This window comes from Myotis lucifugus, unplaced genomic scaffold (assembly GCF_000147115.1).
Source record: "Myotis lucifugus unplaced genomic scaffold, Myoluc2.0 scaffold_1445, whole genome shotgun sequence".
NCBI lineage: Eukaryota > Metazoa > Chordata > Mammalia > Chiroptera > Vespertilionidae > Myotis > Myotis lucifugus.
Genome location: NW_005872493.1, coordinates 2,305 through 18,070, shown reverse-complemented (window position 1 = coordinate 18,070; position 15,766 = coordinate 2,305). Strand labels below are relative to the sequence as shown.

Here is a 15,766-nt window from a genome sequence, read left to right as displayed (position 1 = left end):
AGATTCGACCGTGAGCGAAGGACAGAGATGATGGAAGAGGCCACAAGCCAAGGACTGGGGGCAGCCTCCGGGAGCCGGGAGAGCAGGAAACCGATGCTCCCAAGAGCCTTCTGAGGGGCACAGCCCTGCCGGGACCCGGGTTGTAGCCCAGAGACACCCGTGCCGGGCGTTTAATCTACAGACGTGTGAGACAACACATTAGTGCTTCCAGGCCACACGGTTCCTGGTAACTCGTCACAGCAGCAGGAGGAAACTAATACAGCTCAATCCTGCATTCGAGAGGCAGAGTCGAGCCGTGGCGACAGAGACCAAATGGCCCACAAAGCTGTAATGTGTGGCCTTTCACAGACAGCAAGTGTGCCAGCCCCTGGCCTCGCCAATAGAAACAGAAAGCGAGCACAGATGCTGCTCGGAACTGACTCGTCGTCACATTTTAAAAAGTGGAATGAAAGAAGCTGAATTCACGTCTTTGACTGGAGCCAATAAATCCAAAACATCAGCAGCTCGACCTGTGCTCAATAGGAAAATACTAGGTATTTCATCTTCTGTCTTTCTGGGAACGGTGGCTGTGACATCCACGTGCATTCTGCACTCACGGCGCTCAGCGTGGACTGGCCGCATGTCAAGTGCGCGTGGCCATGGCGGCCAGGGCACCGTGGCGGACGGGGTGGCGCTGGGCCATCCGTAAAGGCCGCACTCCCCGAGGCGTCAGTGGAGAGGAGCAGGCAGCGGACAGGGAAGCGGACTGCGAGTCCCAGTGTAAAGTCGGGCGCCCTGCCCGGATGCAACCTGTCCCCAGTCCAGCAGCCCCGCGGCTCAGCTCGCTGGAAGGGAAGCCCGCCGGTTTCCCCCAGTACCTCTGGGCTGGAGAGCTCAGGGCAGACTCCCCTGGAAGCCCAGGTCTTTCTGTGCCACGACCTCCACCTCCGAACCCAGAGAGACTCTCCCCACTTCCCTCCCTCCCCGTTCTTCACTCCCCACCTCCCACCTCCGGATCAACAGAGGGTGTGCCCGTGCTGGCTGCCCCTCAGAGCTTCCCGGCGCTCCCCGAGGGCACAGCTGCCAGCCCCTCTGAAAACCTGCCCTCCTCTCTCTCCTCCTGCTCTGTGCCTTGGCGCCCACTACAGCCCACATTGCCGACTGCTGGCTTGGAGTGACAGCTGTGCGTGTGCTGCCCTCCCCCGTCAGACGGCTTCTCTTGAAGGCAGGGAACCATTTCTGGTCAGTCTGACCGCCTGTACGGCAGCTGAAGTACAGTGCGCGCTCAGCAAAGACGCAGCCAACGCCACGGAATTCCCACCGCGCCAGCATCACGTGGGCCTGGGTGCCCGGCCGGCCGCTGAGCTCCGAGCTCTGTGACCCGGGGGGAGTTACTTGATCAGTCTGTGCCGCCTTTTGCCCACATGCACATTGGGGATCGCAGCAGGCCAGGCTCCTGGGGATGGCAGATCGGGTACAGAAAGGAGCTGGCACTATGCCTGGCCCTTGCACAATCTATCTTTTCTTTTCCCTTAGTGTGACATTTATCTTTTATTTTATTTTTTAAAAACTTTATTGTTAAAAGTATTACAGATGCCCCCCTTTTTCCCCCCGTGACCCTTCTAGCCTGCCCCCACCCGCCCCCGGCCTTTACCACCCCATCGTCTGTGCCCAGGGTTACGCGTACACGCACGCATGTTCTCTGGCTGATCTCTACCATCTATCATTTCCCATGCCTGGCGCCTCTCCCTTATCTGCCCATCTCCAGTCGCCACAAGTCCAAGCCCATTAGAGCAAATACCCGAGACCCAGGCTACGCCGGCTGAATTCAAGCATCAACAAAATCCCAGCTCAACGAAGCGACATGGACAGGGGGGTTTTGCCCTTTGCAGGCAAATCAACCAAAAGCTCATCTCCCCAAAGCACGTGAGCTGCCTCCGGGGCCCAGGGGGGCACGCCTGGCCGACAGGGGGCATCCCAGCGGTGCCCACACAGGGGCAGGGTGGGCCGGGCCCCAGGAGGCTCCGCAGTGAACCACGTCACGGTGGCAGAGCCAGGACATCACGCTGGTTCTCACTGAGGGCCGTTCTGACAACAGAAAAGCAGAGGCCCAGAGCATCTGTGTGAAAATCAAGGAACTGTGCCCTTACCGACTGCAGGGAGAGCAGGAGCTATCGAGGGGGAGGGAGCCAGGGCGGACTGGCTGCTGGTGAGGACGCTGCCTGGAGCGCTGGCGGGGCGGGTGGTGCCAGGGGAGCGGGCGGGAGCGGGGGGCAGGGCCCCTTGCTCTCCAGGAGGCAGGAGGCAGATCCTGCTAATGACAGCTGGTGGAGACACCTGTCCCTTCTGAGAGCTGCTCCTGGGGTCCAGGGACAGCCGATGGCTCTCCACACAGCACGTCGTGAGCAGAGAGCTGCTCTGGGCCTCTCTCTGAAGAAACCTCCTGAGGCCTCCAGCCCTCCTGCAAGCGGGGCAGGCCACCGGTGGGTCTGGGGACGCATGGGGAGACGCTCTCCAGCTCCGGTGTCAGAGCCACTGTCAGTGCGGCTGGCTTTGCTGAGCTGCTCCGGGCGAGGGGGGTGGTCTGGGAGCCACTTCCAGGACCACCGACCGACTAGTGACATTTTGGTTGTTAATCCTCACCCTAGGATATCTTTCTATTGATTTTTTTAAAAATATTTTTTTATTGATTTCAGAGAGGAAGGGTGAGGGAGAGAGAGATAGAAACATCCATGATGAGAGAGAATCATGGATCGGCTGCCTCCTGCACGTCCCCTCCTGGGGATGGAGCCCACAACCCTAGCCTGTGCCCTGACCCGGAATCGAATCCTGACCTCCTGGTTCACAGGCTGATACCCAACCACTGCCCTCCAGCTGCCAAGGCATCCCCACTGCACATGTCAGGTTTTGGAGAGGAGCGAATGCGCAGACACTGAAAGAACAGAGCCCAGCTCCTGTCACATGCTTGTGCCAGTGATGAACCAGCAGGGCCTGGACTAGGATTCGAACCCAGACCCATCTCCCAGAGAACAGGGCTCCCCACACACACCCCAGACGCCCCAGGGCACCAGCACCACAGCAAACAAGGACACAGGCTCCCAGGCGCCTCCGTCCTCCTTGGCCACGTTCTAGCTCTGCAATGCTTAGCGGAGCCTCACCCTTCTCTCCTCGAAAATGGGCACATTTATCTGATGGTGAGAACCGACTAAAATAACACACGGGCGCCCACACCGTGCCTGCCACACACAGGTGCCCAGGGGAAATGGGCTACGCACACTGGCCACATTCACAAAGAAGAAGCTGATAAGGCCACACCTCCAAAGCGTCCAGAACCAAGCAGGGGGCGGCCGGGGCGGGTCCAGGCTCCATTCCTCAATCCTTGGGAGCAATGGGTACGTGGCGGGAACCAACAGGAAACCTCACACCAGACACCCACCGAGCTCGCAGACGCTGCTAAACGGCTTCCAATTAATTAACTGATGATGGGCTAGAACAGAAGGGGATTCGAAAGAGCGCTGTTGACCTTTAAGAATAATTAATATCATCAGGATACCAACCTCATCCAAGGAAAATAATGAGGAACATTTGAATATTACAGTCAAAAGCCTGGATGGGGAGGCAGATGGGCCTTCTCTAAGCGGCGCCCAGCTCCCTGCTCCTGCTCCGGCTTCCTGTGCACCCGCCACCCCCACCCAGCCTCTTCCGGAGACGTGCGGGAGGACCAGGGAGGTCTGGACCTGCCACCCCTGCAACACACGGGCAGCTGCCACCCTGGCCCAGTCCTGTGGCCACTGTGTGTCCAGCAGAGAAAGAAGGGCAGGGTGCACGGTGCCCGATGCTGCAGGGGCACCAGCTCCCTCCCCTTCTCAGTACAGGTGGGTGTCTGCGAGCCCCTCGCCCTGCCCAGCGCGGGAAGGACCCCGCTCCACGTCTGGGCAGACGCCGGCCTCCCGGCTCCCTTCCCCATCACACCTGGAGGGCTTCTCTGATGTGGTAGCTGATGGCACACAGTCCACGCAGCCGGTGAAGTCGAGGGCCCATCTGCTTGGCCACAGTTCTACTCCCAGCCTCCAGCCACGGGTGCTGAGTTGATGTGGAATGAGCTCTCGCTGAGACAGCCTTCCTGGACCCTATGGCTCTTCCCGGAATTCCTGGCAGACTCCTCCTCCTCCGTGACTCCCTCTCAGAGCCCTCCAGTCCAACCACAGCCTTTCTCTTTGTGTCCCTGGTGCAAGCAAAATGCCTGGGACATAGTAGGCGCTCAGTAAATAGCTGTTGAATGAACCCGAGAATAAACGGAAGTAATTTGATTAAAGGAGGCAGAACCCACAAAAACTTCACTCGTCTCTAGATAGCTGCAAGGATACAAGACTGACTCATTCATTCAGCAGGACTGGCCTGGCCGGCGTGGCTCAGTGGTTGAGCACTGACCTATGAATCAAGTCCCGGTCAGGGCACAAACCCAGGTTGGGGGCTGGATCCCCACTAGGGGTTGTGCAGGAGGCAGCCGATCGGTGACACTCTCTCATCATTGATGTTTCTATCTCTCTTTCCTTCTCCCTTCCACTCTCTCTAAAATCAATAAAAACATATTTTTAAAAAATAAATGCAATCATTGTTTTAAAAAACAACAAGTACTGGTGACAGGTGGCCTGGCTTGGCTCACCGTGTCCTGGTGGCCCAAACAGCCCCAGCTCACATCGGTTACCCTGGAATCCCAACTGTCAGTTCTCTTCCTCTCTCCGAAGTTTGCACAATTTCACTGAATGCCATGCACACTTCAGGGTGTTGGTTGACAGCACAGAACAAAAGAGATACGCACACTCTAAACAGAAGAAGGCTCAGTATCATCCCAGCTTGACTATATGGTAAGGCAACCTCCACCCCTTCACCACTCAACACGTACTAATGTGGTGCCCCGTCCATGCCAGGCGGTGCCAGGCATGGGGTACACAAGTCACGCTCCTTCATGGAAGTCCGTGCATTCCCTCTTTTTCTGGGAGAACCGGGGGGACGAGACCCGTCTGAAACGTTTGCCTGGGGCTCAGATTGTGGTTCCCCGTGGTCTTGAACCTGTGCTGGCCCCACAGGGTGGTGGGATGCAGTCGGCGTGGCCACGCCCCCTGCAGCCATGCCCCTATATGCATAATGTCCGCCTGCCCAGGCATGTGCCCCGCTCTAGAATAAGTCATTTCTAACCCTTAGAAAGGGCAGGTCAGAAGGTGTTAGCAAGAAGGTCCAGCTACAGACACAAGGTGCCCTGAAGAACCTCCCCAGGACCCCACGGCTCTGAGAGACCCGCCCACGCCGGGACCCGCTTTACCCCGATTCCAGCTGTCTGCACACAGACCTCTCCGTCATAGCTGCCTCTCAACTGCTGGGAGTTCAGACCCTACCGCTATCTCACTCCCAAAGCCCCCACCAGGCCTCCCTGCCACCACTCTCTCGCCTCCGGGAGCGCTGGCCTCCCTTCTCGCCCGCCTCGCCTGCCAGCAAGAGCGTGTCCTTCTGCGCCGCAGCCATGACGGGGCCCGCTGCCCGGCCACCCGCCCCCACCTCCATCTCGCGCCAGTGTCAGCTGCAAACATCTCTTTTCTCCTTTTAATTGCACTTCTCTGCTTCCCTCTCTGCTATTGGCCTCATGACTCAGGGCTTTCACTTACTGGCCAAACAATGCCATCACCCCCGCTTTCTGTAATTCATGCCGCGCGGCCTTTTGGCCGCCGTTGTCCAGTTCCACACGATGTTTGGGAAAGGGGTGTTTGCTCCTGTTTCCCGTGGCCTCCCTCCCGCAGAGACCTGGCAGCGAGCACGGGCTGATGCAGGGACGAGATGCGACAAGCATCATATCTCGTGTTGAATAAGTGGGACCCAGAGCCGACCCCCACCCCACTTGGTTCCACATGGATTCTCAGGGAGCTGCTTCCTCACCTTCTGTGGCTGCGTGAGGATGGAGGTAAACTGGGGGTGAGAGGCCATTTGTCTATAGAGACAGGACCCTTTTTTAAAATATATTTTTAATGATTTCAGAAAGGAAGGGAGAGGGAGAGAGCGAGAGAGACATCCGTGATGAGAGAGAATCATGGATCGGCTGCCTCCTGCACGCCCCACACTGGGATTTGAGCCCACAATCCCTACCATGTGCCCTGACCGGGAATCGAACCGTGATCTCCTGGTTCATAGGTGGATGCTCAACCACTGAGCCACACTGGCCGGACGAGACAAAGCCCTTTGAATGGAGGCTCTGGGGAATGAGAGGGAAGCGCACATGGGTGCTTGGGCCTGGCAAGGCTGGCGCTCGCAGGTGACCGTGCCCATGAGGGTTTGTGGCCGGGTCCCTGCTCACAGTCCTAGTCACAGAGAGAAGGCATGGTTTGCACCTTGACCGCAAGCACTGCTCAATGAAAGCATGCAGGTAAGCGTCGCCCAATGGTATGAATTTCACACGCCTTGCATGGAACATGGTGCCAACCTCGACCAGTTCCTTCTTATACCAGCATGACCGTGGCTGACCTCAACTTAATTTAAAACCTGGAGCTTTGAATACAAGTGCAAACAATTAATTAACTTGCTAATCATTTTCGCCTGCTATGGGGACTTTTTTCGGAATCATTAATGACAATCGTGTGAAGAAAATTGGGATACAGAAGTAATTTTCTGGGAAATATCACTTACGAGTGCCTGTTAGGAACTCATCGCTATATGCTTTAAAGGTATTAGGCCCCTGAATTTCCCCAACAACCTTTTATGGTTCATGCTCTTGTTATGATTTGTTCTCATTTTAAAGATAAAGAATCTGAGGCTTAGAGGTCAGGCAACTAGTTCAAGGTCATGGAGCTGGTAATGGTAAAATAGGGCCTGAATCACTGTGTCTGATTCCAGAATCCACACGCTTAGCTCACTACTATGGGTGCACACACATGCACACGCACATGCAACACACACAGGCCAGGTGTCCGGAAATCCGGCTGGGACTCTGTTTTGCACACGCAGGGGAAAGCTTTCCGGGAAGGAAGGAGGCACCGTGTCGTGAAGAACTACCCACCAGTGCTGCGGTGCCCCTCCCAGTTTGTCCCCCTCTGACTATTCCTGCGAGAAAGCACGTGACAAAGCCACTGGGTATGGGCAGAGGGATAGCAGGAGCAGAACAGGTGAAGCGATGGGCAGAGCGAGCCCTGGACCGCAGACCCTGAGAGCTCTGCCTGGAAGAAAGAACGTCGCTCCGGCGCAGGTCCCTTCCCAGCCCCGTGGCCCACACAGTCCCCATCCGGGGCGACCGAAGTCATAGACCACAGCCCTCAGTCCCTGTGCACCGGGCCTGGGAGGAGAGGGCTGGAGGAGCAGGCCTTTCTCACATCCTCTCCCTGGCTGTACCTGGCTCCCACGGGGCGGGCAGGCAGAAAGCAGGCCCCTGTCCGCCACCTGTCCTCAGCTCGTCTAGTATGCCCCCTGCACTGAAGGTCATAGGGCAGCCGCCGGCAGTGCCAGTGATGCTGGAGAGAAGGTAAGGCCAGAGCGTGGGCACCTCTCTCCAGGGAGCTGTTCACAGCCCACCTGCCCAGGGCGCTCCCCGAGCTCTGGCCATGGTGCTGAATCCCCAGGGCACTGGTCGTTAGTCATAAGAGGGAAAGGTTAGTGGACTCCCACAGCTGCACACCACACGGTGACCACGCCATCCTATGTCTAAAGAGACACATGCACTCATCTCAGAGGTGCTCAGGGGGCCTAACAGGTGCCCGGCATGTCCTAGGCACATCAGTGAAAGAGGACGTCAGGACCACAAGAATAGGAAACTCCCTCACCTGGCAGGCATGGCTAGTACCTGAGGGTTGGTCTATGAGGTCACAGTTCGATTCCCGGTCAGGGCAGAGGCCCGGGTTGCAGGCTCCATCCCCAGTAGGGGGCGTGCAGGAGGCAGCTGATCCATGATTCTCATCATTGATGTTTCTATCTCTCTCTCTCCTTCCTCTCTGAAATCAATAAAAATGTATTTAAAAAAAAAAAAAAGAAACTCCCTAAAATTCTGATGTGGCCCCGCACTACAGAAGGGACCAGACCACATCTGTGTAAAGACCCCGCCGTGTGCCGGGCCTTCACATGTTGTATCTCAGCCAAGACCCAAAGCAGCCTCAGAGGGAGGTGGTTTTCTCGCCACAGGAGACCCAGCTCAGAGGTGGGACGCCGTGACCCAGGTCTCACAGCTGCTCAGCCATCCCGCTGGGAAAGGTGCCGCCTGCCTGACTCCAGTATGTGTGACCTCGAGTTCAACACTGTGCCTCTCTTCTCAATGCTCAACCAAGTCAGGGGAGTGGGCGGGGCAAGAACATCCTAGCACAGCCCCAGGGGATGAAACCACGTGACAACTGCCACTGACGATCTCTGAAAAGTAAGTCCGGTCACAGCGAGCATTCACCTGAGGTCTGAGCAGAGACTACACCCAAGAGAGGGACAGAGGACGAGGAGGAAGAGCAGAGGGAGGGAGGGGAAGAGAGGGAAGACAGAGCGCTGCTGGGGATCAGGGCTGGGAATGCGATTATTAATATTCTAAATGGAGCCCGGCCGCTTAAGCTGTATTTAAGAACAAGCCCGACTGCATAATTACAAGGCCTTAATTTGTTTTCTTTTCTGCGCGAGCACCGCCCATGAGGGCCTGGGCATCGGCTGCTGATCGAAGATGGACAGCTGTCACTCAGAGCGGCAGCCCCACGGCCGCCTGGGGGTGGGGGTGAGCCGCATGCCCCCTGGGGCACAGCTGGGCACACCAATGTGGGAAAGGACAGGGGACCAGGTGTCCTCTCATGGTACCTGTCACACTGTACAGTACCCGCCTCTGTCCTCCAACCCAGAACATGGTGACCGGGTGGTCCCTCAGGACCAAGGCCAGCAGCCCCAAGAGGCACAGGGGTTAAGTGGGGAATGAGAGAGACGTGTGAAATCCATCAAGAAGGAACGGGGGAGACGGAGGCTGCCAGCCTGCTAAGGAACGGAGAGGGACGGAAATTAATGATGATCCAAAATAGCCAGGGACTGATCTCACTTTCTAGACTGTCCCTAACAAGAACAATGAGAAGAGGGTGTGGACAAATGGGAAGCAATGAAGCCTCAGGGCAGGGGGGGAGAACAGAAAACCAACTGAGCATAAACGAAGCTGGAAAACACGACCCGTGTCTACCTCCACGGCCAGGAGACGCAGCCAGGGCCACGCTGCTTACTCGGCATTAGACCGAATTTTTGGAAGGTAAGGCTGACAAGAGCATAACCAAACTGTAACATTCAGGCCATGCCCGGCCGGTGTGGCTCGCTGCGTGAGCGTCGACCCATGAACCCAGAGGTCAGGGTTTGATTCCCAGTCAGGGCACATGCCCGGATTGCAGGCTCCATCCCCAGTAGGGGGCGTGCAGGTGGCAGCCGATCCATGATTCTCCCTCATCATTGATGTTTCTGTCTCGCTCTCCCTCTCCCTTCCTCTCTGACATCAATAAAATTTAAAAAAAAAAAAAAACAGCCACAACAACAACATACATCAGGCTCTTGTTGTGGGCCAGGCATTCTTCTCAGCGCCTCACAGGCATCAGCTACTTAACCCGGCTGACAACCATATTATCCTACTTTACAAAGGAGAACATCAAGGCTCAGATATGCAGACACGTCAAGTAACTCGCCCAGGATGCACAGGGAGGTGGTAGAGCCAGGATTTAAACTCGGGCAGCGTGTTCTAGAGCACACGCTCTTAACGACTCAGCCAAGCCAGCACAGTGGTTGATGGACGTCGTCAGAGGCCGCAGCGTGGGCACCGGGTCTGACGGCTGGTGAGCAGGTGGAGCGATGCGAGCAGAAGGCTCCGGGAGACCAGGTGCCTCCGCTGCACATCCTCATGTGACATTTCAGCAGAGTGATGCTGCACGTGACTGTCCCATTTGTCGTGCTATCGCATCAGCGCTGTATGTCAATGCTGGGCATAGGCTACTTGCCAATACATCCTTTCATTCAAACCGGACTGCGCCTTCCTGCCCTCCCCAGAAGTCTGAGGAGCTTGGCTAGACAGGACCCAGGAAAAGTCACGAGGGTGACATGGTGGAAGGAATATCCAACAGACAGCACCGCCCTGACTGGGCGGCTCCGTTGGCTGGAGCATCGCACACATCAAAGGTAACGGGTTCGAGTCCCGGTCAGGGTGTGTGTATACGGGAGGCAACTGATCCATTTCTCTTTCTTACATTGATGTTTCTCTCTCTCTTTCTCCCCCTTTTTCTCTCTATAAACAATCAATGAAAACATATCCTTAGATGAGGATTAAAAAAAACACACAGTGCCGAGACCTGAGTTTTAGACCCGGCCCCGCTCTTACCCGTGAGATATTGGTCAGAAGAGCTCTCCACCCCGGACATCCATCCTGCCGCCCACAGAATGGCCACCTTAGACTAGAGTCCCTCATACACTCAGCCAATCGCTCTGGACTGCGCGCCCTGTGCCGGGCGTGTTTCTGGGCGCTGGAGCTAGAGTGGTGACCATCACAAAGGCCCGCTCTATGGGAGTTCACCTCCTCCCGGGGGGACAGAGTGCGAACAATTAAGTGACTGCGAGATGCTGGCAGCCAGTCCACAGGAATAAGGCCTGGGGAGCGGTGAAGCCACACGAGGTGATGGAGAGCGACAGGAGTGGAAGGAGAAGCGCCACGAAGACTGGGTGGGCAGAGGGTCTCGCTCAGAAGGTGGCATCAGAGTGAAGGATGAGAAAGCGCCAACCACCTGCAAGGGGTTGAGGGGCTGAGAGAGGGCCCTGGCCCAGCAGGGAACCAGGGGCGGAGGCAGGAGGGGAACCAGCCAGTCAGCTGCCTCCTGTGACCATGTGGAGGGCGTGGCTTCCATCTTAAGGAAAGCAGGACACAGTTAGAGGTCTGTACGCCGCAGAGTGGCACGACTGAACTTATGTATTTAAATATTGCTCTGGCAACTGTGCCAGGATGAATGGAAGGGACAAAAGTGGAGGGAAGAAAGCCCCCGGGGGGCCGTCACCATGGAGCCAGCAGAGAGGACGCTGACACAAACCAAGACGGCAGCACGGCGGGCAAGGGGAGCGATGGGCGCAGCATCTCTCAGGGACGGGATGAATTAAACAGTGGGAGGGGGGCAGGTAAAGGGTTAACAAGAAACCCTGAGAGAAAACAGGCTGGAGTGAGGACGTGACCTTGAATTGAGACTTGTTTGGGCCACGTTGAGCCTGACATTTTCGCTGTCAGGAGGGAAGTTTACTAGGAGCCTAAAGGGCAGGGTGGGGGCAGGGATGCGATATGGACTTGGGGGGGCTGGCTCTGAGCCCCTTCCAGCTTCATCTATGAAATCAGAGGCCAATGAGCGGCCACGAAGTCATCACTGTCGTCAGCGCTTCCTAATGGCCGTCCTGGTTGAGGGTAGAACAATCCCCTCAGACTCACGACCTTCACCAGCTTCCCAAGGTCGCGCAGCAGGACAAGAAGATGCAGGATTTGAACCCGGGCCTTTCCAGCTCAGAGCCCGAGCTCCTGCCTGGGAACTGCACAGAGTTCGATGGCTGTGTCCTCCACGAGGAGCAGAAAAAGGCGCAAGGGGAAGCCGTGAGGGGACCAGTGCGCCGGGGGCAATCCCTCTCAGAGGCAAGGGGCAGAGGACGCAAACGCCTACTGACGTAGCCGCTGTACACTGTCCTGGGGCCCAGGGTGGGGGTATTTCAAGGAGAAAAGAGTTGAGTGATTTACAACACGGAATCAATCAGTCTGGCTGTGTCTCCATCCCGGGAATCTGAGGGGAAACTGTCGCCTTCATGTCCCGAAAAGGCTGGCACTCCAGCCCCTTCCCTCCCTCCGCCGAGATCAGGACACCCTCCCCTCCTCACCCGTCACACGCCCACGGCTGAAGATCAAGGTCACACTTGCCCAGGACAGAGAGAAACGGCTAACAAGGCACCCAGAGCTTCTTCAGGGGAAACAAGAACCCGAACACGAGGGAGATCTGGCACCACAACTCAGAGGGATGAGGGGATGATTCTGGCTGCTGGACTCTTACGTTACATGTTCTTGGAAGTAAGTGGGCCAGAGGCTAATGCTCTGAAACCTCCTATAATAGAGATATTCGGGCTGCAATGCGACTGTGGCTACAGCATTTGACCTGAATAGGGAAGAAAGGAAACCCGCTGTCTCAACAGAGCTGTCTGAGGACGGCTGGCGCCAAATCCCCTGGGAAATCTCTCTCTCTCTCTCTCTCTCTCTCTCTCTCTCTCTCGCTCGCTCGCTCTCTCCTCACAAGAAGACTTCTTACTGTGAAAACTAGAGAGAGAGACAAAACATGCCTAGAGGCCAAGTCCTGGCTGTTCCACTAACAGCTATTCAACCTTGAGGGAAGCCAGTGATGACTTCCAAGCCCCGAAGTTCTCATCTATGAAATGGGCATAGCAGAACCTGACCCTCAGTTCCTGCGAGGAGTGAGGCTGACTTTGCAAAAGCACCAGCACAGTCCTGGGCACCCAGTGAAGTCTCACCCAATGTGAGCCTTCCCCTCCTCTCTTCTGATGCTAGCCTTTTTTAACACAATTTTCTAAATATCTTAGTAACTTTTTGGAAAAATGCTTCCCCTTCTGGCCTAGGAGGAAGAGCAGAAAGACCCCTGGGAAGGGAATCAGAGGACTTGGTGGCAACCTACTTCTGCGCCTTACAAGTCAGGGCTCCAGGGCTGTAAATGAGGCTGCACCACACTCCTCCACCCAGGATCCTACCGGCATTAAATGAGATCATGTAGGAGAAAGCACAGTGGGAACCATGACGTGCTCTACAGGTGAAAGGAAACACCCTCATTTGAGTGCAGTTCGTCGACATTACTTCAGGCAACCCCAGACTGGAGGCCCAGTCAATGTGTGAGCCAGGCCAGAGGGAACACACCCAGACCAGGAAGGGCTGAGCAGCTGCAGAGGTGGGGCTGGAGGACTCGGCCGACAACCCAAGGTCAACAGTGTTGGTAGATGTGATCCAGGAGAAAACAGGGCCCAGGGTCGGGCAGACTTCCCAGGTCCATCAGTACCGAGTCCCAGCAGACACCCTGACCCCAGAGCCTGGGGACCTCGCAAAGCCCACCAGCCTGTCACTCACCACCCAGCAGAGAGAGGGCAGATCATCCCCAAAGAAACGGTGGGTCACTGTCTGGGACCTCAGGGTAAGTCAAAGGTGTCCTGGTACAACCAACTTCAGAGGCACCCGTGACCCGGGATGCAGCCCGGCTCCCTCTTCTGTGGCCCCTGGAAACGTGACAGGCCCCAAAGCCCTCCTGATTCCCCTGAGAGCGCAGGTGACACAATGTTAGAAGGCCTGAGGGCATGAGCAGCCAGCCACGGCCCATTGGGGACAGAGCTCCCCTGTCCCCCCATGATGAGGGCTCCTCTCCCGCGCATGACCCTGGCGTCCACGTGGCATCTGCCCACAGCAATCTTGTGTGGCCAATGGGGTGGAGTGATTTTACTTTTAGTTGCCAGGGTTTAAACTGACAGGCTTTACTAGACCTCCAGCTCTTCTTGGGAAAATAAAATAAAAATCAGCACATCTGGCAGCAAGAAGCCCCGCCTCCACACGCAGCAGGAAGTCCCGCCTCCAGGTACAGCCATCAGCTGGGAGCTTAGTGGCTCCCTTAGAAGGGACACGTGGTCCCTACCTGCACCTGCACTGTCCCCGCCGGGCACGCTGCAGGCACTGTCCCCACCGGCACGCTGCAGGCACCAGCTCTGTGACCTTTGTGTGGCTCAGTATGAAAAGGGAGACTTGCCAGAGGTCAGAAGCGCGTCCCCTGGGACGTTCTGCATGGAACCTCAGATCCCTTATAAAATAAACACCCAGAACATCTGGCCCCAGGCCCCCTCTGGCCATGGCCATGCCTCCAGCTGCAAAGCATGCACCTCAGGCGCGTCCCACGGCAGGGGCTCGAGGGGCCAGGACCCCGCTCTACTCACATGTAGCGCAGGTGGGGGTTCTTGGCAAAGGCTCTGGGCTGGATGCTCCGGAGTCCTGAGTTCTTGATGGTCCTGGAGGGAGAGAGAGAGTCAGCAGAGCTCAGGGGACAGAGAGACACCTGCTGCGGGCTGAGGGCGACAGGAGGCCAGGCCAGGCCTGGACCTGCAGCCGCCCCGCTGAAGTGAACTCTCTTCATCATCGGCACCACTGGGCACCACGGGGCACTGATGATACCCACCGGGGGGTGTCAAGTGAGGGCTATCTGGGCTCACACCCCACGGGACCTGGGGGACGGCTCGGGATGTGGGTGGGCAGTGCTGGCAGCTGTCCTCCACCCAGACTGGCAGGTGCCTGAGAACGGGCCCCCCCTTGGGGCCTCCTCCCCACCTCGAGTCCCCCCAGCCGCCAGCACTGAAGTCCTGAGGAGGAGGCCGGGGAACTTCATGCTCCAGGGGGCCTGTTAGCCCCGCAGAGGGTCCTGCCTTGACACCTGAGCCACAGGTGAGATGTCCTGCAGGCCCAGTGCAATGTGGGAGCGTGAGGGGCCAGCCTTTCAAGCCCCCGAGTTCTCCGAGTGGGCGGTGCCCCCTCCACTAACAGAGGAACCCCCGGAAGTGCAGACAGGGGCCATGCTGTGCCCTCACCCGGCCCAGGAGGCAGACAGGCAGTTCCCCCGCCCTCCCCCCTGCCCCCCCACATCCCGGGGCCTGGCGCACACTCACAGCTTTTGCAGGCCCGTGTAGAGCTCCATGTCCACGGCGTTGAGCGTGTGCAGGCCGCGCCAGTTCTCTATGTGTCTGGGGAGGAAAAGCGGGGTCAGGTCAGCTGAGGGGCCACGGACAGGCGCTGGCTCGAAGCCAGAGAGACCTGGTGCAAATCCCAGTGGGTCCCACACGGGCGGGGCCACCCCTGCCAGGCAGCTTTCAGGGGTTTGGATATTGACGATCCCGATGCCCCAGGAGTCCAGGCAGAGTCAATGCCCACACACCCTCCTTGGATGCGCCGTTCCCATCAGTGGCCCCGAAGTGCAGGGAGGTGACAGCTCCCCGCAGGACACCCAGGCCCGAGAAGTGGCAGCCACCTTTCCCAGACGTCGCCTCCCTGCCCACCACCCACGGCCCTGCCATCTGCCACCACGTGTAGCCAGAGCCAGGAAGGCTGCGGGGCAGCGGCCGGGGCCGCGGGAAGCGTTTCAGGGCCGCGGTGACACGGTATGCGGGAGCCCGCCGTGTAGCACATTCTCTCGGGGCCCCTGCTGGGCAGCCAGACACACGGGCATCTGCTGGGGCCGTGGACCAGGTGGCCAGCTCAGAGTTAAAGTCCAAGGCCAAAGGCTTCTCTTGGAAGCTTGCAGCCACCGGCCGCTGACTTGACCTGGTGCCAGCAGGGTGGGGACCCAGCTCCATGTCTGATGAAAAGGAAGGCCTGCAGGAGGAGGACCTGTGCCAGCCCCGTCCCCACCAGCGTATCCGCCGGGCCACCGGCTCATGTAAACTACAAGCGGATCGCAGCGTTCCCGCGGATGCGCATCCATTCATCCATCCATCCATCCATCCATCCATCCATTCATTCACGGGGCCCAGCTTCAGACGAGGAGCCAGGGGACCACTCGTGTGCACAGTCCCTCCAGAAGGAAGAGGGAAACTGTCTGAAAGGAGGCCACTCCCCCTGAGTCGCACAAACAGCACCCAGGTCTGGGGCAGATACGCCCACACCACACGTGGACCCTTCACAGCCCTTGGGGATGGGCTAGGGCACAGGGAGGTATTAATGGCCACGTCCACAGAAAATATGACGTCCCCTTGTGCGAGAATAAAC

The 15,766-nt window shown here is 57.6% G+C and overlaps 1 protein-coding gene across 1 annotated transcript in view; it reads right to left on the bottom strand.

Moving 5' to 3' along the window:
• Positions 1–15,354, bottom strand: part of LOC102443290 (NT-3 growth factor receptor-like) — a gene marked incomplete at its 3' end in the record, with an annotated part of 33,647 nt that extends 18,293 nt beyond the window's left edge. Inside the window, 3 exon segments of the mRNA XM_014449822.1 lie at positions 13,948–14,019; positions 14,671–14,745; positions 14,933–15,354. Of these exon segments, the coding sequence (XP_014305308.1) occupies positions 13,948–14,019; positions 14,671–14,745; positions 14,933–15,354 (569 nt within the window).
• Positions 15,355–15,766: the final 412 nt, after the last annotated feature.